Source organism: Penicillium expansum (genome assembly GCF_000769745.1).
Source record: "Penicillium expansum strain MD-8 chromosome Unknown contig145, whole genome shotgun sequence".
Classification (NCBI taxonomy): Eukaryota; Fungi; Ascomycota; class Eurotiomycetes; order Eurotiales; family Aspergillaceae; genus Penicillium; species Penicillium expansum.
This window is the reverse complement of record NW_015971172.1, coordinates 459,234-483,939: the sequence shown is the minus strand read 5'-3', so window position 1 is coordinate 483,939 and position 24,706 is coordinate 459,234. Positions and strand designations below refer to the sequence as shown.

General features: G+C 47.7%; 8 protein-coding genes across 8 annotated transcripts; 3 read left to right on the top strand and 5 right to left on the bottom strand.

Moving 5' to 3' along the window:
* Nucleotides 1–86: 86 nt before the first annotated feature.
* PEX2_044920 (Elongator subunit ELP3) lies at nucleotides 87–1,869 on the bottom strand (the record flags this gene model as incomplete). Its single annotated transcript, XM_016741767.1, has 2 exons — nucleotides 87–1,510; nucleotides 1,566–1,869. 2 exons carry the CDS (start codon nucleotides 1,867–1,869, stop codon nucleotides 87–89), a joined length of 1,728 nt encoding a protein of 575 aa, XP_016603469.1.
* A 274-nt stretch (nucleotides 1,870–2,143) lies between these two features.
* PEX2_044910 (succinate--CoA ligase (GDP-forming) subunit alpha) lies at nucleotides 2,144–3,496 on the top strand (the record flags this gene model as incomplete). The annotated part of the gene is made up of 7 exons (XM_016741766.1): nucleotides 2,144–2,304; nucleotides 2,370–2,398; nucleotides 2,452–2,578; nucleotides 2,637–2,699; nucleotides 2,747–2,787; nucleotides 2,844–2,926; nucleotides 2,996–3,496. The coding sequence occupies 7 exons, from the start codon at nucleotides 2,144–2,146 to the stop codon at nucleotides 3,494–3,496; spliced, it is 1,005 nt and encodes a 334-aa protein (XP_016603468.1).
* Nucleotides 3,497–4,433: 937 nt separating this feature from the next.
* PEX2_044900 (uncharacterized protein) lies at nucleotides 4,434–5,707 on the bottom strand (the record flags this gene model as incomplete). Its single annotated transcript, XM_016741765.1, has 3 exons — nucleotides 4,434–4,952; nucleotides 5,017–5,269; nucleotides 5,325–5,707. 3 exons carry the CDS (start codon nucleotides 5,705–5,707, stop codon nucleotides 4,434–4,436), a joined length of 1,155 nt encoding a protein of 384 aa, XP_016603467.1.
* A 1,233-nt stretch (nucleotides 5,708–6,940) lies between these two features.
* On the bottom strand, nucleotides 6,941–7,630 carry PEX2_044890 (uncharacterized protein; the record flags this gene model as incomplete). The annotated part of the gene is made up of 1 exon (XM_016741764.1): nucleotides 6,941–7,630. One exon carries the CDS (start codon nucleotides 7,628–7,630, stop codon nucleotides 6,941–6,943), a length of 690 nt encoding a protein of 229 aa, XP_016603466.1.
* A 2,439-nt stretch (nucleotides 7,631–10,069) lies between these two features.
* Nucleotides 10,070–11,634, top strand: PEX2_044880 (uncharacterized protein; the record flags this gene model as incomplete). The annotated part of the gene is made up of 2 exons (XM_016741763.1): nucleotides 10,070–10,562; nucleotides 10,616–11,634. 2 exons carry the CDS (start codon nucleotides 10,070–10,072, stop codon nucleotides 11,632–11,634), a joined length of 1,512 nt encoding a protein of 503 aa, XP_016603465.1.
* Nucleotides 11,635–12,603: 969 nt separating this feature from the next.
* PEX2_044870 (uncharacterized protein) lies at nucleotides 12,604–14,896 on the top strand (the record flags this gene model as incomplete). The annotated part of the gene is made up of 3 exons (XM_016741762.1): nucleotides 12,604–13,099; nucleotides 13,158–14,789; nucleotides 14,853–14,896. The coding sequence occupies 3 exons, from the start codon at nucleotides 12,604–12,606 to the stop codon at nucleotides 14,894–14,896; spliced, it is 2,172 nt and encodes a 723-aa protein (XP_016603464.1).
* Nucleotides 14,897–18,224: 3,328 nt separating this feature from the next.
* PEX2_044860 (uncharacterized protein) lies at nucleotides 18,225–19,995 on the bottom strand (the record flags this gene model as incomplete). The annotated part of the gene is made up of 3 exons (XM_016741761.1): nucleotides 18,225–18,662; nucleotides 18,722–19,226; nucleotides 19,289–19,995. 3 exons carry the CDS (start codon nucleotides 19,993–19,995, stop codon nucleotides 18,225–18,227), a joined length of 1,650 nt encoding a protein of 549 aa, XP_016603463.1.
* A 1,799-nt stretch (nucleotides 19,996–21,794) lies between these two features.
* On the bottom strand, nucleotides 21,795–23,158 carry PEX2_044850 (Fatty acid desaturase, type 1; the record flags this gene model as incomplete). The annotated part of the gene is made up of 2 exons (XM_016741760.1): nucleotides 21,795–22,103; nucleotides 22,157–23,158. The coding sequence occupies 2 exons, from the start codon at nucleotides 23,156–23,158 to the stop codon at nucleotides 21,795–21,797; spliced, it is 1,311 nt and encodes a 436-aa protein (XP_016603462.1).
* Between the last annotated feature and the right edge of the window lie 1,548 nt (nucleotides 23,159–24,706).

Below are 24,706 nucleotides of genomic sequence, written 5' to 3'. Positions count from 1 at the left end.
ATGCAGGATCAGATACCGAGCCTCAGCTGGGCATCTGGTTTCGTTTTGGTTCTTGTTTTTTCTTTTTTTTTGTTTGCTTCAGGTGACTACTCCTCGTCCTCCCATGGGTCTAACATCTTGGACATGTAAGGACCATCAAGGAAGTACCCGAGACGAGCATAGTAGCTGCGCACGCCCACACCGGAGATAACACTGATCTTGCGACTACCGTGCTCCTCGCGCGCAATACGCTCCGCCTCCTCCATCAACAAAGTTCCAAAGCCACGGTGCTGGAACTTGCGGGCATCACGTCCGTGAAGTGGCACGGCAGAACCGTAGACGTGAAGCTCGCGGACGATACTCGTCTGCTGGCCGGTGAACTCAGGACGGAAGGTGTGAGTCTCACTGCACTTGCGCAGACGAAGCAATCCAATGAGAATATCCTGCTTCGGGTCTTCGTAGGCTAGGAAAGTCTCCCATCCGCCATTGGCGGCGTAGTCACGACGGATCAACTCAATCTGCGATGGACGGATCTTGTTCTTAACTTCGTTGATACCGACTTCTCGGGTACGGACATCACGGCAGGTCGTGCCGAAGTCCTTCATACGCGCTAATGCCAGTTCGCGCAGGTTGCCGTTCTCCACACCGGAGGTAACAAGTGGCATGGGGATATCACGCTGGACTCGGTAGATACGGGTCCACGGGGGAACTAAGGCGAGAATGCGTGCGACAAGGTCAATAAGTGCGTTAGGTGTGTAGTTCTTGTAACGGCCGGTGCGCCACAGCTCGTAGAGACCGGTGCCTCGGATGACAAGCGTGGGGTAGAGTTTGAGACCGTCGGTACGGAAGTTGGGGTTCTCGAAGTACTCCTGGAACTGGAAGAGATCGCGCTCCATTCCAACGTTAGGCAAATCGGGCATCATGTGGCTAACAACCTTGAAACCAGCATCCTTGGCAAGCCTGAAAGTCTCAGCTACTGCTGCTACGGTGTGGCCGCGGTTGGTGTCTCGCGCAACGTCCTCGTACAGACTCTGCACACCAATTTCCAACCGCGTACAACCGTAGCGGAGCATGCTGCTCAGATGTGTATCCAGACAGTAATCTGGCCGAGTTTCGATTGTGATACCCACACATTTCACGTTGCTCATTTCGCCTGCCAGCACGGCCTCGTCAACGTTGTCCGTTTGGTATCCGCTCAGCGCGTTGTGAAGCTGGGAGATGAAAGTGTCACGGTAATCTTCCGGTAGCGACATGAAGGTTCCACCCATGATAATGTATTCCACCTTGTCCACGCTGTGACCGAGAGCTTTGATCTGGTCCACACGTCCTCGCGCCTGCTCAAAAGGATCGTAACGAGCGCGGATGGCTCGCATCGAGGTCGGTTCATATCCAGTATATGATTGAGTCGAGTATTCGAAGTCGGAGTCTGGGCCACCAGGGCAATAGACACAGATGTTACCGGTATATGCAATGTGGGGGCATCGATGGGGTTTGCACATAACCGCCACTACGGCGATACCAGAGGAGGTTCCTATGAACGAGGTTAGCGATAGTCTAGCACTCCCGCTTGGAATATGTAAACGTACGAATCGGCTTCGCAATCAGCTTTGGCAGGATATATTTTTTGTAATGCTCAGGGACTGCCGCGATAATAGCCGTCAGTGGCGGCGAGCTGGACAAGCTGTGCTTCTTCGAAAAGGTAGCCCGCAACTTGTTGAGGTTGAGATCCTTCTTGGGCTTGGTAGAGTCTCTGTGGGACTCATAATCTTGAATGAGAGCATTTGCAATGTCGGAGCACGCTCGCATGAATCGCTCGTTCTCTGGTACGTTCTTTGCGTTCTTCTTGGCGGCCCTTTTAATTTCCTGCGAGGTCATAGTCATGGTAGCCATGGCGAAGAGAATAACACCGCGCCTAGGCGGGAAGACTTTCAATAACCAAAAGCGACAAGTTGTTGTACTTAGTGGGGGTTGAGGTTGATTAGATAGAAAAATGTGGTCGCCGAGGCCTGCGCCCGAAGTCAGTTCCGCTTAAGTAAAATAATTATCCCGAGCGAAAACTCCCGGGTGCGTATCCCGAACACCTGCTCTTTATCCCGTCCTTTTCTTTCTTTCCACCTCACCTCATATACCTCAACTCTCCCCTCATACATAACATCTTGCAGCAATGCAGGCCTTCCGCCGTAACACCCTCTCGGCCCTTCGCAATGTCGGTGCCACCCAGCGTCGGACTCAGGCCACCTCTGCCTACAGCGAGACCTTGAACAACCTTAAGATCAACAAGGACACCCGCGTTCTGTTCCAGGGTTTCACTGGAAAGCAGGGAACGTAAGTGCAATCCACGCGCTTTCATTATCGCACGCGCATGATGCTAACATTTGACCTTGATACAGCTTCCACGCTGAGCAGGCCATCGCCTACGGTAAATATTTATCCAGCCGCGATCGCATCCCAACAATAGCTTACACAGGACAGGCACAAATGTCGTCGGTGGTACCAACCCCAAGAAGGCCGGTTCCATCCACCTTGACCGTCCCGTTTTCGCCAACGTTAGCGAGGCCGTGAAGGAGACCGGTGCCACAGCTTCCGCCATCTTCGTTCCGTATGATCAACCAACATATCTCTCAAAATGCCAGCAAAACAATGCTAACTACAATTAGCCCCCCTCTTGCCGCTGCCGGTATCGAGGAGGCCATCGCTGCTGAGATGGGCCTCGTTGTTTGGTACGTGTTCAGCCGAAGTCCCCCTTGCGAATAACTTTTTCTGACAGCTTCTCGTTCAACAGCATTACTGAGGGTATCCCCCAGCACGGTACGGATCGATCGACTACCAATTGAAGCGCGCGCAAACTGATTGATTTTATCTAGACATGGTCCGCATCACCGACATTCTCAAGACCCAGAACAAGACCCGCCTGATCGGTCCTAACTGCCCTGGTATCATCGCTCCGGTAAGCTACCACTCCAACTTTCTACAATAATTCGACCCGCGCCAAATACTCACACATCTCGTTCAATAGGGTCAATGCAAGATCGGTATCATGCCCGGTTTCATCCACAAGCGCGGTCGTGTCGGCATTGTCTCCCGTTCCGGTACCCTGACCTACGAGGCCGTCAACCAGACCACCCTCGCTGGTCTCGGTCAGTCTCTCGTCGTCGGTATCGGCGGTGACCCATTCTCCGGCACCAACTTCATTGACTGCCTCAAGGTCTTCCTCGAGGACCCCGAGACCGACGGTATCATCATGATCGGTGAGATTGGTGGTTCCGCCGAGGAGGATGCCGCCGAGTTCTTCAAGGCCAACAACATCCACAACAAGCCCGCCGTCTCTTTCATTGCCGGTATCTCCGCTCCCCCCGGCCGCCGCATGGGTCACGCCGGTGCCATCGTCAGCGGTGGTAAGGGTGGTGCTGATTCCAAGATCGCCGCTCTCACCGATGCTGGTGTCATCGTCGAGCGCAGCCCTGCTTCCCTCGGCAAGACCCTTCTTGCCGAGTTCGTCAAGCGCGACCTTGTTTAAGATTGTCGCCCCCTTCTGATGCATCGCGTGTCTTGTTGTCCTGGTTTTAAAGACGGGGATCTGAGGTATATGTGCCATTTTATACTATGGGGTTTTATGGGCTGTTCCTTTTTGGCCGCTCCTGTATTCTTTTTCTCCTTTGTGTTAGAGATCCTTGAAGTAATCATGCTCGTGTAATTATTACTGTGTGCTGCTTGTGCAAAGTAGATGGTAGAAATATGTAAACATATGGAAACCATTATTTTGAAGTCCACGTCGACCGGTATTCGTTTTCATGGTCATACCGCACATCTATAGTAAAATATATATGTCTTTAGAAGAAAGCACAAATTGTACGGAATAAGAGAAGCTGCCATGCTTCGCCACCCCAGCTAGCAGTCATGGTTCTCGAAGAAAGAAGAATTTGATACCAATTCATTCACTTCAAGGGGATTGGGCCAAAATTCGAATTTTAACAACATCAGCTATGAGAGGGAGAACATATATTCCAGACTACTAGATATAATTCCAGTGTTATATCAGGTTATAATGGTTGACGGCATTACAGAAGTCAGATATGGACGACCTTGAGCGATGCTTTACCATCACTCATTTTGTTCAGCCTAACTTTGATTTCCTTTGGTCTGGGATTTCAGCTCTACGTCTTCTCACTTAGGGCTCTATTTCATGAATGTCTACTCCGTACAGATATCTACAATATCTACAAGTCAGACTACAGAAACACGGACCAACATATTGTCTCTCTCATCCCCTGTATGCATTTGTGTGTATGTTGCATGCATATTATATGAACAGAACAAAAACGAATTAATACAGAACTGCGTGGCGGGTTGCCACTACATGAAAATATAGTTGCCTTTGCCCATGGACAAGGATAGACTAGGTCCCAGGGCGCCTCTGGGTCCTAGTCCCCTCGCCTTTAAGCTCAGGTCAACTTTCACAACTTCCCCAAACCCCTCAACTTCTCGTCCAACCTCTCCATAATCTTTCTTTTGATGTCCGCAGACATCACCAATTCCTCCTCCTCCCTCCATTCATCGTCCCCCCACTCCACGGTGGGACTGGGGCCCTCATCATCTTCCCAATCACTCTCAACCTCCTCCTCGAATTCCGACTCACAGTCACTGAGGTCTTCGTCTGCCTCAGTGCTGTCACTCTCGTCTGATTTACTCCCCAGGAACTCGTCTTCGTTGTCCTCCCTGTATCGGAGCTCCCACTTCTCCCACTCATCCCACTCATCTTCCTCATCGTCATCGATTGTTGGAAGGGGGATGGGCTTCGTGGTGTCCCCATCAGTGAGGGGCCATGCCCACTGGAGAAGGGTGTCCATCTTGTCGGTGTAGTCCTCCGCATCAAAGTTGAGTGCTTGGGTATAGGCTACTTTGAGTCGGCCGTCGTCGAAATACCCATGCAAAACTCGAACTCGAGCATCGGGGAGGAAAGAAATGACCATGGTCTAAATAGCAGTCAGCCATTCAGTTATGTCCTGGCAGACAATTTGGTAAAGTGTCTGAACTTACCGGGAAGTCATGCTGGGCACGCTCTTGTCGGTGGTACCTGCGGAACTGGTGCTTGTGGTTTTTGATTCCACTAAGCATCCATCGAACAAGGACCATGAGCTCCCCAACTGACGGGAGGATGCCATGGTAGCAGTTGTCGCTTTCCATGACGACGAGTTGATGAGCGGTCTTTCCATCAGCGCTCGTGGCTCCCATTTGAATGGTGAAGCCGTGCTTATCGTTGCTGTTGAAGAGACTTTCGTCTTCTTCCATGCTACATTTACCAAGGATTAGTCTTTGGGCTGTTTCTACTGGGAACTTAGACTTACGAGACCAGGTCCCAGAAAATGGGGGTACCTCCGGGGGATTTGCGGAGGTACTTCGAAAATGCCTGGTGGAGCTTATGATGCATCTCTTGGGGGATGAAGTCTTGAGCATGCTTCATTGCTTGAGCCCTCGTGAACGGGTCGTCCACGGGGTTCTTGGGGTTGAGTGCAGTGTTGGCGATTTTGAGGTCGGTGTCGGTATCGGGTGTGAAGAATTGGACGAGGGAAGGATCGGTGTCCCCAGTCCAGAAATCCATGGGGTGGATATCAATATTACAACACTGGTTTGATATATAACCAGGTTGCATGTAACGGAGGTTTTTGTAGAGCTTCCGGAGACTGTGCTCCTTTTGCCCGAAGAGCCAAACCCAGAGAGGAGGGCACATTGTGAAACCACCTGGGGATGGGAATGATGTGAAGAAGGAAGAAAAAAAAGAGCAAGTGCAGGAAACGGGGGGTCTTTTATGTCTTCTCTTGGCTGAGTCTGCCTCCGATTTCCAGAACTATATCTACTATGCCTAAATAAGATAACGGCTAGGTTATACTCACGGATTCACTCCGTGTGTCAACAAGAACCAAGCCTAAAGTGAACTGACTTCAACCTATAAAGCTTGTTCTTCATTGCTGGTGTTCTTCCGACGCTGCATTGGGTAGCGGGTGGCTCCTGCCGAGCTGTGTGCTATACTTCATACATACGGTAAAATAGGACTGTGTGCTCCGATTTCCCAGGGGGCATCGGCCCCTTTCGTGAAGAAAGGTTATTTGATAGTAAGACGTAAGTGTGAGCAAGGTGAGACTGAGGTAAAGATATCATGATTTTATTGTAAGAAGTCAGATTGAGATAAAAGCTGTGTAGGTAGATGGCTGAAGAAAGCACACAAATTAATCTACCTAAAAACCTACGGTATTTCAACCCAGCCAGAGGCTGTGAATGTTTCCCTCGACAGCCGGAGTTCGTGTTAATTATATACTTAGAGATATCAACTTGAATGCTCCGACATATAGCTTTATAATACAATTCACAGACAGCATTTCAAAGTCGGATTCAAAACGCCTGAAATAGAGGCCCAACCCAATGATTCGGTCTTTACAATAAGTGACGATGAGCCAAGACTTGTACCTAGTTGACCAATATCTAGCCCATCCCGACCCAAGCCACTGCAGATCAATAGAGCAATATATGCATGAGGTTCTACAAAAAATTGCCGTATAAATACAAGATTTTGGACGTTCGAAGGCGGAAGTGCTAGATTCACTACTGCTTATCGTGCAAGCGTGAACTGAACAGAACATGCTGCCCCCTTTGTCTACTTGAATATGACGTTGAGCCGTGTATTTAAAGTAGAGTTTCTGTTTCCAGTTGGTTAGGCTACGACCCTTTCCTACATGCTGTTCATTACAGGGATAGAAGAGCATCCCGACGAACTTATTAACCTGTACGAGGTATGAGAAGGAGAGAGTGAGAGTGCTGGCTCGGGGTATTTTGAGTTATCATGGGTTTTTTAGTTCCACGATCGACCAAGATAGCCTAGGACTTGCGTGAAGGAAGTATAGGCTCGCCTAAATTCAACAACTCAGAATTGAGACCATTATGTTGTGTATGTTCAGATGAAATCACGCTAGTTTTGAATCCCACTCAAAGCCTTAACAACCTCCTTCGTGGCAAATACATCCGCAAATTCACCATCGAGGCTAGCAACAGTAACTTTGTGAATAGTCTCCGCGTCAATTCCAGCCTTTCCAAAGGTAGCCGTGGCATCCTCAACAAGTACAATACGCCCCTTATCAACTTCCACATCATTTTCATGAGTCCCATCCGATCTCAAGCGAACGGGTCCATCTCTAAGATACCGATCCACAACCCCAAGATTAGCGGCCATTCGTACAGTAGTTGAAACACAATGATCAGTCGTCAACCCAGCAATGATAAGCTGACGAAAGCCCTTTTCACGCAAATGCGCTTCAAGTCCAGTTCCGATGAAAGAGGAATTGACAGTTTTCCAAAAGACAGGCTCCGACCCATCTGAGGCAGGGGTGGCGAAGTCTAGAGGACGGGTACCCTGTCCGGGGTTGGAGGGGTGGAGCAGAGATCCCGGGGTTGTGGAGGAGTGAAAAATGTGGATCACCTCCAGCAGCGTTGAGGAGGAGGATCTCGCAGATCGGAATGCGGAGAGGAGTGTTTGGAGGTTGATTTCATAGCTCGGGTTGGATCGCGTGGTGCCCCAATAGGATATTGTCTTGGCATCACTGAAGGCTGATTGGTTGTCTATCAGGATCAAAGCTGTCGGAAGAGTAAATTCCAATGCCATTTTGTCAAGTCGGGTTTCCAATTGCCAAAGTACTGCTTAATGGGATGTCTCTGAGATTTTGGTGAAGTCGAAACTCTTGAAAGTTTTTCTCATACGGCTCTACGGAGTAGGGTTGTGGCTTTTGCGTGACTCACCCCGCTCACTAATCAACATTAGAAACACCAGGCTTTCGTGTCGACATTGGAATTTTGATACCTTCATGTTTTTGGCTACATAGACTAGTAAAGGGGCTAGTCTTCTAGCTTCCAGCTTCTTGGCCCATTATAGAGAGCAAATTTTTCCGCTTCTCAATTCTAAGCTTTTTCGCCAGTTGGCTTCATTTTTGACGGCTATTATTCACTACATTGTGTTAGGACGAAAGCTATATTGTCTGCTCGTTGATCAATCAGAGTTGCTTTAGGCAAATGTCTAGCTTGGGGTTATATAGCTACACTACGCTCGAAAAAGATACGTCGTATCGCTAACCATTCTAATAATTTTACTCTATCATTAGCATGCCCAACTTGGCCTATTGATCTAGGGGTTAGCATCAGCAATAGTACTTCTTCCGTCAAGACAAGTAACAAGTCAACCGTTGCGCATGATTAAACTTATTGCTAGGAAATTTTGAATGACCAAAATAATATTATTCTAGCCTCGTAAGGCTTCCAACCCTACCCTAGGCTGGTCCGTAGCCCGATAAACAAAGACACTGAAATTCCCACACGTCCGTGTTTGATATTTCGTACATTTTGCTGGGCTCGGTCAGTCAATGCTTTGAAACCTGGAAGCCCTGCTATCGAGGTCTCCAGGCAACCGCGACGCTAAGCACATTACAATGTATGTTGTATATACCTTCGGTGCTATGACCTTAGGTCATTATGTGTGCTTCTATGCATAACAGACATAAAGCGTTGAGATACCAACTCGATTCTCCTTTCTCTCCCTCCTTCTCCTTCTTCCTACTCTCTCCACCTTCTTGCGTAGTAAATTGAAGATTCGCCCTGTGTTCTCTTTCAGGCTTCCCGTAGGAGTACTCCGTAGAACTCTCTACACTAGATTGGCTAGCGTATCACTCGTGAAATTCGGCCTAAGATGATCAGCAAAAATGGTATCAATAAACCGGAAGGTGAAACATTGGCTGTCCCGCTAAGAAAAAGCCTAGGATGCTTTTAGAGGAAGGGATAGGGATAGGTATAACGTCTTATAAGTATTATCATAGTACGGAGTACTCCGGACAGGGCAACAAAGAAAATTCCACGCTAAGAAAGCCACACGACCCGCAATTCCCAAGTTTGAAAGGCCTAGAACATATAAATATTAGAATATCGAAGCCTAGTATCTCTACTTATCCTCTAATCTTTGTCGCGACGTGGTTAATGGCCCCAAACATAAGAAGTTCGTTTATTGGTATATCTGTATCTGTCAGGTTGACGGTTGATAAGGCACAATATTTGCGTCAATTGGGATATTTTCAACCACAGGGCAGTGCAGATGATAACAACCCCAATGAGGCAGTCAGAAGGTGAAAGCCGCATGGCACTTACGCAAACCCCTGTTGGGGAAATCGAGTCAAAACTCGAGAGGGTGTGCTCGAAAAAAGTCTAGAGAAAATGGCTGGCCAGCGTATGTTTATACGACGGAACAAGCGGCAAACATGTGTATGCTAGTAACCGATTGGAACTAGTGGTGATTAGCAGTCATTGGCCCCCAGCCCCCTAAATTTAAACCGCCCCCAAAAGCTGCGACATAGAAACCTAAAAGCCAGTTCTTTGCTGCGGACCTGAAAACCGGTCCTGAAAACCGGTCCTCTCCTGCGACATAGAAACTGAACCCCTGCATGACAAGGATGAGGTGTGATAGCGTAGACACAACGCAGCAGGTTGTATCCAACCAAAGAGAGTGTGGGTCCTCGGGCGTCCTTCTCTATCGCGCGAATTAGATACATGTCCTGGGTTGGTACTCCGTAAATAAAACGTGCTTGCTTTTGTTCATGGTTCATGGGGTTGAAATGGTTCACACGTGGGAACCTATTTCCGTATGTGTATTTGTGTATTTTATTATTTTTGAAATTGCAAATACACAGTACTCGAATACCAGTTATTCTTTACATCAATGTTGGTACTCTTGGAAGGTCGATTTCGAGGGGGCCTACCCTAATGAATTCTCTATCAGAGTGACCAGGGTATAAGGGTGATTGTTTTTAATAACAGTGGGCGCAGTACACACTGTAGAGAAAATCCCACATATATTTGAAAAATTTCCCTTTCTCCTTTCCGGTAATCTCTTCACTCCAGATATCCTGACCTCGAAAGTACCTTGAGCCAAAGTCATATTCAATATCCAGAGTCCCTGGGACCCCTATGAGCAACAGAGGGAAGGAATTCCTGTGCGGTATGAGAAAGAAGTGACCAAGTATGACGAGTTGTACTGATCTTAAAAAGGCTTGAGAGGATCAACATGAATAGCCCTGAATATTTCATTAGCTGGGGGTCAGAGAGACACGTTCCACTACGACGATTCGAAACCCTCCAGTCAGCACGCCGTGACCTCATTCGGTATTATAGAGAGGTCTTCGAGACAGCTCAAACCTTTACACAGCATTTCTCGAAACAGCCGCTAAATAGTTACGAGATGGAAAGATCGCTAAGGAAGAATATGGGCTGTGGCCCTTCCTGCCTGGATGAAGATGCAAGTAGCACATCTATTTGTTGGTTGGACATTGTTCGGCATGGCGAGTTCCAGCAACAAAGTGATGGATGTTACCACTGTTACATTCAAGGGAAGGTGTTTGTCCACGACGAGCAATTACACAATAGGGTCGACTTTTGCCGAAGCCATGCGCTTCACATTTCCAATTCGGGGCCAAGCGACGCAGATATAGAAAGGGAGTCGAAGGCCACGTTGGATATATTTACTGATATCTCCAACGAACTAAGTGACATTTCAAATTGTCTGTACTCACCCCCTCACAAAACTTTGCAAGCGATATTCTAACTAGAACAGATACGAAAGGTCTAGTAGACCTTCAACGAGAAGTGGGGATACGCCACAGCGAGGTTCAACTCCTCCGACGACCTGTCATAATATCGCCCAAGCCAACCAATTCACCGCAGTACTTGACGCCACTTGAGCCCGATACAGCTGGACCCACTGGGAGAACCCATGCATCAATTCCGGCGGAGGCAGGCGCATCTAGTGACTCAAGCGGATCGGAAAACGGTTCCGACGACGACCGCGATGAAGATTCAAGTGAGGATGAGTCAGGGGACGAAGACGCAGAGGAAGATGGTCCAGAGGATAAGGGACTACATGACAAAGGGACAGAAGATGGCAGTTCCAAGAATGACACCAGTCAACAGAGCAACAATAACTCTGACAATGGAGGCAATGCGCCACCAGATGATGCCATAGTCGTTCCACCAAGCCTGTTGTTCTCGAGAACTCCATCTTCGATGTCTTTGATAGCAGAAGAGGAGAATGTCATCTCAACAGGCCATGCTTCTCTGCCAGGAGAAAATGGAAATGCTGTTTCCGTGAACAACGCGCCCTCGAACTATTCATCGCGCACCTCTTCGCTAACGGTGAATGAAAATGACACCCCAATGGATCATGTATCCCTGAAAGAAGGGCCCCAAGTTGATACGCACCTATCGCCCCAAAAGGGTCCCAAGCGGGGTGGGCGCAATACGCTCAAAAGTAAGGGTCCATCTCGCCGCGCAGCCAAACGACGGAGATTATCCAATGTATCGGAAACACAGGAGGAACTTCCGGAGACCAGTAGGAAGTCCACTTCTCAAGAGAGGTCAATCGGTGTGGCCTGGATGAAGGCCAATTTACACAGAGGCTGGAGCGGAAAAGCTTTGGCAGAGGAATATTTCATCGAATTTGGCCGTACCCGACAATACGGAACACTCAAGAGCTGGATGGACAAAGATAAGGCTCAAGCGGAGAGCTATATTGTGGTATTGAAAGTTCCTATTCCGTTTCTACAAGAGGCATTATTGAATGACGATTCTTCATAGCCGATGCCGGACCTTTCAAATGACCACGTACCTTCATCCATTCAATATGGGCCCTTGGAGAATCCGCAGAATCGGTCACACGATTATAGCACGGCTTTAGCTTCCTAGTCACCTATCGAGATAGGAAGTGGTCTTCCGAACTTGCTTCCGAATTTGCTAGACTAAAGGATTAAGGGAGCTATTTATGTGGCTATCAGAGGTATCGTTCAGGTAGAAAGAAGCATGGTCTAAGTGGAAAAGAAATGGAAAGAATCACACTTGGCACTTGGTATAATTTGAAACCCTTAATACAAAATGGAAGGATTGATATGTATAATAGAAAGTTTGTACAATGGAATCTGGTGATATTTTTATCGATGTGAAGATCTCTTTTTGTCTCGCTCTCGCTTCGTCGGTATTTTACTGGATGCTAAGATCAACTGGCGTGTTCAATCTCATCTTATGAAACAACAACTTACCCAATCAATTTAAGGGTGGCGCAATTAGGACATTGAAGTGGAAGCTAAGAGGGAGGGTTAGGTACCGTATTACTATGTGTACAGTACATGTACCGTATCCGTATGAATATATTACGGTATCGCCTGAATACGGATGTTTTTTGCAATTTATAGAAACTGGCACGTTCACGGCCCCGGGGGCCAGGCCAAGCAAGGCTGACTAGATACGGAGGAAAGAGGAAAGAGCAGTCCCGGCTAGCTGACGGTAGGCGCAATTGTGACATGTCTTTGCTCTAATATCTCGCGCCTATTCTTATTGGTCTAGATGGTGTTGATCTTTGCAAGGTAGTCAATTCCTTTGGAGAAATTGGGAAGCCCCCCCCCCCCCCAAGCCGCCTTTCAAAGCATTGGATAAGTAGAAGCTGCCATCTTTTTATACTTCCAGTTGGACTCACTTTAATTTCACAGCCTGCTTCTTGCTTTTGCGCTCAACCCCTTTCCCACGTCTATCTATAGGAACTGCTCTCACACCATGACTAGCAAGTCTATAGTGCAGGCATCAAGTGAACCGAATGTTGAGCTCAAGTCATACATCTCATTAGACCGTTCTTTACACGATGCTCGTGAGATCTATGAGTCTTTTGCGTCTATCGTCGAGAGCAGCAGACCGCTGCCAGCCAACTTCAGCGGGTCTCTTTTCTACTTCCAAGTGCAAAATAGGATTGCGAAATTCTTCAGCAATCCACGGCCACGTCTAGTTGAGCCTGAGGATTATTTTGATACCCCTCTGGAGTGGACGGACGTTCTTCGGGAATCTCTCGCCCCTGAAAGTTTCAAGCACGCGCGAGATGATCTATACCACTGCTGTGTCCAGGGAAAATGGATCGAAGTTACCGAGAATGATCGCTCTGAAATTCTGTGTGGCGTCCTAGAGGGGCTTATGGATTCTCTGACCCGCATGTCGGAGAGTCGTCAACGTCAGAAGTTTCAGAATCATTTCGATGAAACCTTCGAGTTTGTCCAAAAATGTAAGTCTCACTATGCTCTCAAGATGCGCTTCAATCCTAAAGTCAAGTTATCACTTAGTGAACGCGGACATGGCAAAAACCAAGCAATTGATCCAAGAAGCCAATAACACGCAGAACGGAGACACCGGTGACCGTGATTCTTATGATTTACTTGACTTGAATCCACCGCCATCAAGGGACAGACTGCGCATATCAGACAAAAACTTGGGCCCAACTCCGCCGAGTATATCCCCTCCCCTATCCACTACTCCAGAGACTCTGCCAACTGATGCGGGGAGGAAACCCGACACCGCTGAGAATCAAACAAACATAAGCGCCAGTGATGGCATCGTGCCTAGCGAGAGCGAAATTTCCAACAAAAATACAGGGAACTTCGCACGTAATATGGAGGCTGATACTCTATCTGTTGTCTGCGAAATCCCTAGCACCAGCAACAAAGAGACTAGCCGTCAACCCCCCAGCACCGTCAATAAGACTTTTCGTCCAATAGTCAGCGCCATTAGCAAGGTTGCTGTCAGTCAAACTCCTGTTGACGTCAACAAAGTGACTGGCTCTCAGACCCCTGCTGCTTTCAATAAGCAAGCTATCAGTCAGAGCCCCAGGGCTGTCAATAAGTTTGCCGTCGATCAACCCACCAACAATGTTGTTAGTCAAGCCCTTAACACCGTCAGCAAAATTACTGTCGGTCAGGCTCCTACTACCGCCAACAAGGCTACTGTTAATAAACCCACTAAAAATGCTACCAATCACACCCCTCGCGCTGCTAAAAAGGGGGGTATTTCCAACAACAAAGCTGCCAGTCAAACCCCCAGCACTACAAAAAGGGTTGCTGCTATCAAACCTGCCAAAAATGCTGTCAACAACGGTGTTGTCGGTCAACCTGCGAGTAGGACATTGGCTCAGACTCCGCGTGTCGTACACCAGGATTATATTAGTCAAGCTATCAACAATGCTGAAAAACAAACCCCTAGAACCGGGGCAACCTTTCAGACCTCTGGCGCTGTTGATAAAGTGGCTGCCCCCCAACAAGCCCCTAGCACCATTCTTGAAGATTTCGTCAATCAAAACTCTGAAAATGTTCACAAAGAGGCTTCTGGTCAAACCACCATTATCGACAAACAGAGAGGCAACGATGTCATCACCAATAAACGGACTAGCCATGTAGCCATTGGCACCGTTGACGGTTACTCGATGTACACAAATGACGTGACTACCCAATCTACAAACAAAGACACCCCAAATGCCGTCGATAAGGCTGTGGTGGGGGATGATGAGGACGTTGAATCCGTTGGATCTGATATCCCGTACGATGTTAACAGCCATCTCACATCAAATTTAAACACCGCAGTGGCACAATTTGAAGCGATCAGAAGGGGCGATGTCTCGGTTCAGCTCTCAGCACAGGCCCGCCGCGAGGCCTTGGTTGCTCGATATAGTCAGCCACTGCGCGGGTCTAAATCGTACACTTCTCGGGAGATCGAGGAAGCACCAGGGTTCATACAACATGTTTTAGAACAAGGATACTCCCACCAGGAATTGGAAGAAGGATATAATTGGATTTTCTGTCCCAATTATCCTCGGACATCGGCAGGGCTTTTAAGAAAGTTTATCGATGGCCGTAAAAGAAAATTGGATCTTACAATGTCTCAATCTCAAGATTCAGCCAAGAGGCTCAAGGGTCCAGACTCCGGTATAACAACCATCCCTTTATTTGCATTCATATGAGACGTCACTAATTGATATATGTGTACAGCCAAGCCACCCTCGCCTTCACCTAGTGAGTGGTCTACCCAGTGAAAATCTGGCCAGGTCTCCATTGGGGGACAGAAGCACGGCAACTATATAGTAGTCGGTGGTGGATAGATTAGAAGATACGTTTATCTTCTTGGGTTTGCGGAAACTCTTGTAGTTGTGACGAGCAATGCCTCGCCCATCTATTCAAGTAGCATAGGGGAATGCAATCTTGGATATCTCCCACCCTGGGGAACTTGCGAGTCTTGAGGTATTTGAATTCGGTCCTCTCTTATTCCGCCTTAGCCCAGGGGTGTGTAACATTGAAGGGGCTGGGGGAGAATGGGGGCGGGGGGTAGTCATCGGGGTCTTCGTCTTCATCAATTCGGGGGCACCTGTCGCAGTTTTGAAGATTCCATGGTTAGAAGAAATCGAGCATCCCGACTTAGCCTGTTGGCCTCCAGGGGTACGGGGAGATATGCCTATCTCCCTCGACAGGTCCAATATCAAGATTCACAGTTCCTGAACAGGTGATTCCTAGGCTTTGCAGGAGGTGAAGTCGGACCCTGAGTCTCTGTAAGGTCGTGTAGAGGCCATATAACAAGTGAGGTGAGGTCCCCTACCCTAGAGACCTATAAGATTATTTTGAGAGGATTTATACTGTGACATAGTAAGCACAAAGAAGCTCTCTCGGACCAAACAGCTTTGGGCGTACCAAGATTTGAACTCCCGGGTCACAACCATTTCAAGTACGTAGTTTTGACTCTGATATTATCTAAGAGCACTAACTCAGCTTCCCACATACCTTCTGTGACAACTTACCTAGGGTCACTTTCACAACACGAAGGTCAGTGATTATTACTTGATACCGGTTTGCGGTAGCTAAAAAATTATCTAGCAGCTCATCTTGACTTTTCTCACTTCTCATTTACGAAGCAACATCATGAATCGCGCCGAAGGCAAATATGGGCCTCGAGATCCCGGAGCACCCCAACTAGGGGCATTCTCAAAGATCTCGCTTGAACTTCGTTGGATGATTTGGGAATATGTTTTCGACGAAATACATTCAACGCCTTTCGCTTTAGCTATTATGTGCTGCAGCCGACATCTCAATCGAGAGATATCAGATCGTCTTTTCGAGGATTTTGAACATGAATTTCGAGTTGAGAGCGGCCTGAGATTCAATTTTACTATGAAGCAAATGCGCAGCCAAGGATGGGAATTGAAGAATATCGAAGACGTTCGCAGACATCTCCACAAATTTCCTTGGGCAAGAGTCGGGGGGACAATGTTTGTTAACATTTCACCTCCAGCCCGAGAAGATCCTGGTCAAATCGTGCAAATTTGGCAGAAAGTCACCCAACTCGTCGACACATTGAATACGGCGCCTTCTGCTCTCTTGGTATGGGTGACTCTGCTAGAGGATTGGTCAAGTGGTGAGAAACCGCAACAGAGTATCCCATACACCACCGCCACTGGATATCGCCCCGATCATGATATTGCGATTCTCCCTTTCACGTACCTTTCAAATTGGTACTATCGAACGTCACCCGCCTACTCTGCTACGATAGAAAATGAAAGAGATTTACCAAGAAGGTCCTTTTTATTCAAATACGGAACGGATTGCGCATTGAATGAGTGGCGCTATATTACCACAGGAGACTTCTCGAATTGGCACACTGATACAAGAATCTTTCTTGATAGAAAGCTCGATCATCTCCCCGGTGACACAGCTGGGGCTCTTCGCCTGGAACGATTCCAAAACTGGTTCCAGGATGGCTGGGTATCAAAATACGAAACACAATTCACTGCCGATCTTCAGAAACACCAAAACATTGTTCAAAAGCATGACCCGGGGCTAGTTGGGATTAGAAGGAGACACAAGTTGTTAATTCTACTTCACCATATCTATCATGCCTCGAATGACGACCAAGAGAAAGTAAAATCTGGCTTGACTAGAATGCATTCGCTAGTTTACGGGAAGTGGGATTCTCAATTTTGGTCAAATTGCTGGGGGAAGTATATCCCTGCTCTCAGCTTCCAGTTGATCGAGGACAGGTTGGCCAAGCAATATTGGTATCGTGTGTATTGGAACTATCGAAAATTCACGGTGTTTGGAATGATTTTGCGTGGAGCGACTTCCACTACTTTTACCATTCATGACAGTGAATGGAATTGATGTTGCTAGCAGAGAGTTTGCTGATCCTGCAAAATGAGATTCTTTGCAATATATGTCCACCTTTGAACCTTTTGTCTATGAATCTCTGTAGGTGTACTTGTCTCTTAAATATTTACTCCGGTAGGCCTAATAGGGTACTAAACCGCAATTCGATCCGACATAAAGGTATATAACTGGCCAGGGATGTTCACTCGTCACTTCCTGCTCACTTCTGACTTGGCGCACCTTCCCAGCTCCCTTGGGTGCTACAGTACACTAGCACTTGCCTCATCTAGGAGTATCACTTCTTTTTTGATCCTACTGTCTATATTCTCTTTTTTTTTTCTTCTTCCTCTTCCTCTTCCTCTTCCTCCTGTGAACTAATTGCGCCACGCGCCCAACGCCAGGTGTTATGGTGTTGGGCGCTTGGGAAATTATGTCAAAAGTACTGCTTAGTTACAGTAACTCTATTCATGTATTACTGACTGAATTTCCAGGAAGAGCGAGCAGAGTGTCAATCGATCAGAGCTACAATATCTTTGAGACGCCGGACTTGGAGAGGACCGTCCGGCCACAGGAATTCTACCTTCGCTACGGCGACTTTACGGACCGAGTTTGGAATTGCTCTCGCCATGTCCCGGGTTTTTGGCCATCTCGAATTGTTGTTGTCACCAATGCTCGAGTAGAGGAGGCTCGGGCTTTCGATCAGTGGAGGCCAAGAGGGCAATTTTGGGATATGCAAAAATTTGATCCCAAAACTCAAGCACTGGAGCTATTACAAGTCAGATCTGAGAATGATGAGTGGATTTCCAAGCTGTATAAGAGCTAATGTCATCCTCAACCCGGAGCTTCTCCGTCAGGTTCTTTGAACCAGACGATCCAAGAGACATGCAACTTCGCCCAGTTGTTTGTGTTGATGTTGCCACAGAGCACCCATCACATCAATGACAAAACACTCACAATAAAGATGCGAGCCATGCTGCAGGTGGAGCACCTCCTACTGGCATTGCTATGCTTGGAAAAGCGCAGGGTACGTGAGATGGTATGTTATAATCTTATGGTATTTGAATCTAAGACGAAGATTCTCAGTCGGTCGATTAGAACAAGCTCGGCGAGCTTTGCAACGTTACACCCACTTCTGCTAGAACTGTCTTCGGCAAGCGAGCGGGCTCTAAATCCAGGCTGAACGATATCTACCCTTCACCCACAATGAACCGCAAAGAAAAATCCATCCACTTAGCTAGTCTGACCACGCGTGTACTCCGTGTTGGTAGTCCAATCCCAATAAATACCGTTGGCCCCATCTCCATTCATGATCCAAGCCTCACATCCCGACAGGAATGGCTTCTCAAAGCCATCCTTGAAGTTGGCCGCCTTGTAGAATTCCGTCGTGATGTCCTTATCCATTCCACAGATCGGTCCACACCAGTAAGGACGTTCATCATACCCGTACGGGTGGAGAATATCCCCCTTCTTAGAGTAAATGTAGTCGGGGTTGTTGATGGTTTTACTGACATCGCACACGGGAATAGTCCAGACACCCTCCATGCTCGCACCTTCCGAGTAAGCGTTAGCACCGGAAGCAAAGATCTCGCCCATACGGCTGGTCATGGTCGACACGCTGTAGTTATTGCCAGCGGCCTGGAAGGACTTGAGAGATGACTTGACGGCGTCCTAGATACGAGAAAAGGTTAGTTTGCTATGTGTACTATAGACGTGTCGGGATCATATACCAGTGGATTGAGATTCTTCCAGAACGGCCCCGAACCCTGGTATATAGGAGATGCGCCCATGCGATCGGATCCCCAGGGCCGGGCAACCCATCCGTCAGTCTTCGTCGATGGACCATTCTGTTTCTGCCAGTAGTACAGGTACCAGGCGCGGTTGTTGTCATCGCAGATAGTATTGTCGCCGGAGCCGGCAATACCGTGGCCGATGTCCTGGCCGTCGCCACAGGCGCCACCGCCGATAATAAACACACGCTGCATACGCCATAGAGAGTTGATCATCATCGACTGCATGATGGCAATCATGGAATCCCGAGCTCCGTTCTTCTGCAGTCCTGGGTAGTTGACCCAGGAACCACCCTGGAGGTAAGTGCGGATATCCTCGCTGGAGCTTCCGTAGCCATGGCCGAACATCAGCTCATTGTTGGTACTAATAAATGAACCTGCGATATCGTTCACTGCCTGCGCCATGATATGGCCGAGATTGGCCTGTGTGATATCGGATGTATCTCTGTGCGGGGATTTAGTACTTGTAATAGGTCAGAGATCTTTCTTGGTTAGAAGGGGACTCACGTCGAAGAAACAGCTATACTGGCTGCACCCACTCCACCGCTAACCATGCCCGAGGCTGCTCCTGCGATGGTGGGTAAAAGAGAACCCTTCATCATTTCCGAGAGAGCAGGCGCCCCCAACCCGGCAACGGCAACACCAAGCACGGTAGCGATTGCATTCAGAATCTCCTTCAAGGCCGTTGGATCCCACTTATTCTCATCGTGCCAGAAGTTATTCACGATCTCATCGTTATCCAGGGCGGAGACGACAGCAGCGATATTGAACGATTGCTCCAGACCGAGGAAGAAGCCGTGTAGGTTGTTGAGCGCCTGCAGAACATAGTACGTCTCCTCGGTGCTCTTGCCTAGGGCATTAATCTTGGGGTTGTTACAGACCGGGATATCGCAGTTGGCGTCGTTGCCGTTGTTCTGGCATGACCAGCCAGGCTGGCCCAGTGCGTATTGGCCGAAAGCACCGGCGAATCCGTATGGGCTGCTCGTCCGTTGGTCCGCGTTCTCGGTCCACCAGTTATTAAGCCAGTCGTCAGTCTTGGCGTTATTCCATTTTTCGATGGTGGGGTTCTGGGTAAACTTTCCGACTGGGCCGCAGGGGTCATTGCTGCTGTCTCGGATGCTTTTGTTGGGGGATGGGCCGTAGGGGATGGCAGTTGCCTGGAGGACAACCGCTGCCCATGTGCCCATGGAAAGCAGAGTAGATGCAGAAAACATGTCACTGTGCAGCCTAGATGAGACTGAATGTCTGACTAGTTCTGGTGCGAAAGATGAGTATTTTAGAATTTCCGAGGTATTCCAAGCTTCATATATCTTGAAATTTGCCGCTATCAACAATGGGGAAAGTGGATTTCGCACACGATCAACAATATCTTTGTTCTCTTGGCAGTCTGTTAGATCTGCAGGGGAATTAGCACTGTCCAGAAAGGTACATGGTGCAAGAACGAGCAAGAAAGTGTGTCAATCACCTTCTCTTCTGAAGTAGGCATGTGGATGTGGATGTGGAGTGCTCTCTCACGATACCATATCTCCACTCTATATTCTCCGTAGTCGCTATTCCTGTCAAATGATGTTGGATCGGAAGATTGATTTTCGGTAAGTAGTAGTCAACCTAATTGCAACTAGAAATTTAGCTGGACTTCGAGTTACTCATTCATGGCTTCATATGATTGTTCAGAATATACCAAGCTCCCAAACCACGGTGAAGTCCTTAAGGGAGACACAACCGGTTAAACAAATTCTGACTTAGCACGGTCGAAAGTATTGATCGGCCTAATGCTATCTACAGCGAACATTGTAACGCCCCGTGGTAGTGGATGTATTTTAGAACGCTTCTCAACGATCGGCATGGATTCAGCTAATCGGCCCATTGTATCTGCCATAAATGTCTCAAAGAGAGAAGACGAAAGCGGGGACTGAAAGACATCATAGGGTCAAAAGGATGGGCGGCAGGGATGAACGTTCCTGCTTCTTGCCGATACGGGCTGGTGGAGATGACAACGGTTTCTGTTAGATAGAAAATGACGATCAAGGGGTCCTCACTTATCGCATAGGGTTGCATTTATTTCTTAGTTTCAGTATTTCCATGTTTGGCCCCCAGTCGCCATCAACCCTTATCGTTACACTTGGGTCGAGGTTGAGCTCATGAGGACAGACACTACGGGGTACCCGCCAGGATATATGGAGTAGGTGTGAGATGGGGTGTTTTGAAATGAGGGATGCATTAAATGTCTGGGCTTTGAGTCGGAATAGAAGAATACATACGTATAGAAGAATTGAACTTGCCCACATCGTCACTTGATTGTCTAACGAACCATACATCAACAATTGAACACGATCTGGAAGCATGTCAGCTATGGATTTAGCCCCCATAAGTGACGTATAATCCGTTCATCTCTTATTCGCTAGACTAGCCAATCTATCACTGTCTCATTCAATGATAGTTGTGTGGACGATGAATATGGAGTAGCCGGCCTGAGCCCACAGTAGGTGGGACTTAGCCTCAAAATCAGAACCCAATCCTAAGCCCATATATGTCACTCACGGGGCAATCGAAACCTATTCCCTTCATGATTTTCCTAATTAGGCTGTGCCAAGATGTATGAACCTGCTAGTGCAAATTAAAGAATGGTTATCTATTGCAGTTTTAGTCTCCGCAGCATCTTATGAGACCCACTCACCACCAGTGTCGCGTGTGCTTGGGGATGAATGTAAAAAAATCATTTATTCTTGTTTAGCCAGAGATGGATTGCGGAGAAGGACCATGGTTCATACGATTTAAATTGCACTGTGTCAATGTGGTATCACAAGAGCAGGAGTTCCCATGTCCTTCAAAATCACTGTATACAGGGTAGTAGAGCTTGGTCCTCTGACGAAACAAGCAATTGCTGTCGATCTTGGATCTTGGCAAAATATATTTAATGCGAAATTTCTGGATGAACTGTTTGTGAATACGGCAAATGAAGAGCCTGGAACAGAGTTGTCTATTGGGCGCAATATTTCAAACGCCAACGCCTTTATTGACTCTTTTTCGATGACGCTTTCGGGAACTTCTTTGTCCGACGACGTAGCATCTCCACTCGTTCCTCCATGGTCCAGTTCACTTGATCACCGATGGGGATCATACATTTAGCCAGGTATTCGTAGTTCTTCCGGAGTAGATTCACAGTAATGAAAATATAATCAACGTTTCGGAAGACCAGAGCATTTTCCTTAGCATATCGGTCTTTTTGCTTGAGGAAAGCGACAGGGTGATCTCTCCAGTGGCGACGGGGGTTGAGGTGGTGAGAAGTGTGGTAGCCGTCATTGAAAGAGAATCGGTTACTCTGGTATTTGTCAGTGTCGGTTCTACGTGATAATTAGGATGGCGGAAACTCACCGGAACATCGATTAGTGTGATACTGGACAAGTAATCCGAATCAGGGTCGGCCGGATCCACGAGAGCATGCTGACCCCAGTTTCCGACCATCAAACCCAAGCGCATGACGGTGAGCGGAAGAATGAACACAAACGTGGTAGCGCGGGCATTGACGTAGTTGTAGAGCATGTAAATGGCAACGTAGCTACCGATCTCCCAGAAAGCGCATTTGACTGCATACTTGAACTGGCCCTTTCTCCAAAAGTACATGGGGAGTTCCAGCCAGACGAAGAAGATGAACCGGCCCACATAGGTCAGGAAATCGGGGATGCTGTCGCGGTCGTAGAACATCGTTGTGCTCAGATCGTCCCCCCCGTTACCCTCAACATGGTGGTGCTTGATGTGGTGGTAATAGTAAGAGTTCCACGTGTGTCCGTGCATAGGATCTAGCAGGTATGGGAAAAGTGTGTCGAACAGATATAATTTTGAGTTCAGGACTCCATTCATGTGGATATGCTGGTGCTTCATCAGCGTGAAAGCGCCACAATAAAACCCTTGCATGAGCCAGTGCAAGGCACCGTGGAGGTAAGAGAATCGGTAATATAGGTATGCACCACTTGGAACAATAGTGGTGAAGTAAAGAATAAGGTGGGTTACCATGACCACGTCGGTCTGGTATCGCACGATGCCCTTGGCCCAGTTGATGTATGGCGTGAGCAGGTACTTCTGGATGGGGGCGGGTAGCTTGGCCCGCAGCAGCGGGGTATCCCAGAATTGGGAGACAGTGGGATCAAATTCTACATGAGAAGGATCATTGAGGTTGTGAAGCTTTTGGACTGTTTCTTCAGCGCTCAGCTTTTCTAATGGCTGTTCACTTGTTTTGTCTGGATCTTTGTTAGTTTGATATTTGATCGACAACGCAGGAGTATTACCATTTGAACTGGGTTGAGGCTCCACGATAGCATTGATCACTAGTCGATCTTGGTAGGTGAGCTGGGGATCTGTGTATGTAGAGGGATCCATGATGCCTTAGTACGGCAAAGCAGTGCTAGTGTTCTTGTCAATCCTGTCAATCCTGTCAAGTCAAATGTAATCCAATAGACAGGCACTAACCCGCGTCCAAGGAACTGATTGTAACAAACTTCTTGGATAATTTCCGGGATTGCTGGGTTTATAAAGAATAATACTCCGTAGATGCCTAGCGAATACGCTGGATAATCTCCTATAAGACAACGCGTCAGGGGCGCGAAGAGATTTCGGGACAAGTGTGGGTCCTGGAATCGAGTTATGTGAAGTGTCAAAACAACATTTTGAAGGTTATTAACATTCAATCCAGTGTTTTCAATTACAGCTCAAGCTATCCGTTGCCATCCGAGAGTAGTTGAAGTTCTGTCAATAAATTATGATTGTGCTACTCCGTACATCATTCCAATCTGATTCAGGGGGCTTTTGGGCGGGACACGTTTTCCCCTGAACATCCCAGCAACTTGACACTGGGGCGGAAACTCCAACTAATGTACAATTGTTCGAGGTATGCATCTAGAAATATGCTATAAATTATTTATAGAAATAATTTGTAGGTTTTGGTAAATAGGATTACGATAATTTACAACATACAACATACATTTCCTGAGGGTTGCCCCTGGCGGAAGATCTCCACTAAGAAAATAAGCAGTTAGCCCACCTGGGCAGAACTCATCGATGGTCTAAAAATAGAGGTGGATGCTGGGAAGAAGCATTGTGCTTTTGGGAAATATACTCCCTAGGCAACATCGAAATATTCTAATACTGAAATCTGTTTGCGATGAAAGATGGAACAATCCATAAGATACAAACAAACCGACATCTGGCCTTAATATCCAAGAGCTGCCAAGACAGTGACATAGTTGGTGAGAGAAGGGGTGACTTCCTTCGATACATAAGCTTGAAGTCCTTCTTTTTCTATACTGGAGGACTTATAGACCCTGGTGTACAATACCTCGTCTAGGCTTTGAATGTCACTGCACCACTGAGGTTGATCTGAGAATCTGACCGGCTATATCCAGAGTACTCACAACAAAATACTGACCCATCGGGCTTGTAAAATGAATATTGGTTCCGTTCAAAGACCACATAAACACTTCCGTGGCTCCCATTCCAACTCACATACAGATTCCCAGAATGTTCACCTGCTTTCCCTAGCAGGGCACAACGGTGAAATTCTCTCATTATAACACTGTTCGCCTTCCTTGTAAACATTTAGGATAGGTCCGAGAGCATTGGATGAGTGGTACAGCTGATGAAGCCATCGGTCGAAAGCTCCATGGTCTCATATGGTCACGATCGATACAACAGAGGGATATCAGCTACTGACTCGCATGCAGGAGCAACACCATAAGATTTGAGAACGCGGTTAAGCATCGCATAGTACCACAGGCTCAAGTGAAACGTGGCAGCCGTATAAGATTTGCATAGGGCCGATGGCGGGAGGTTATCCCAGCCTCCGCTGCGGTGCGGTGCCAAGAAGATCTGCGCGGGCAAATCCTTGGGGAAGTCTTAGGGCTTTTGTTTTGGTGGGGCTGCGCTTTGGTT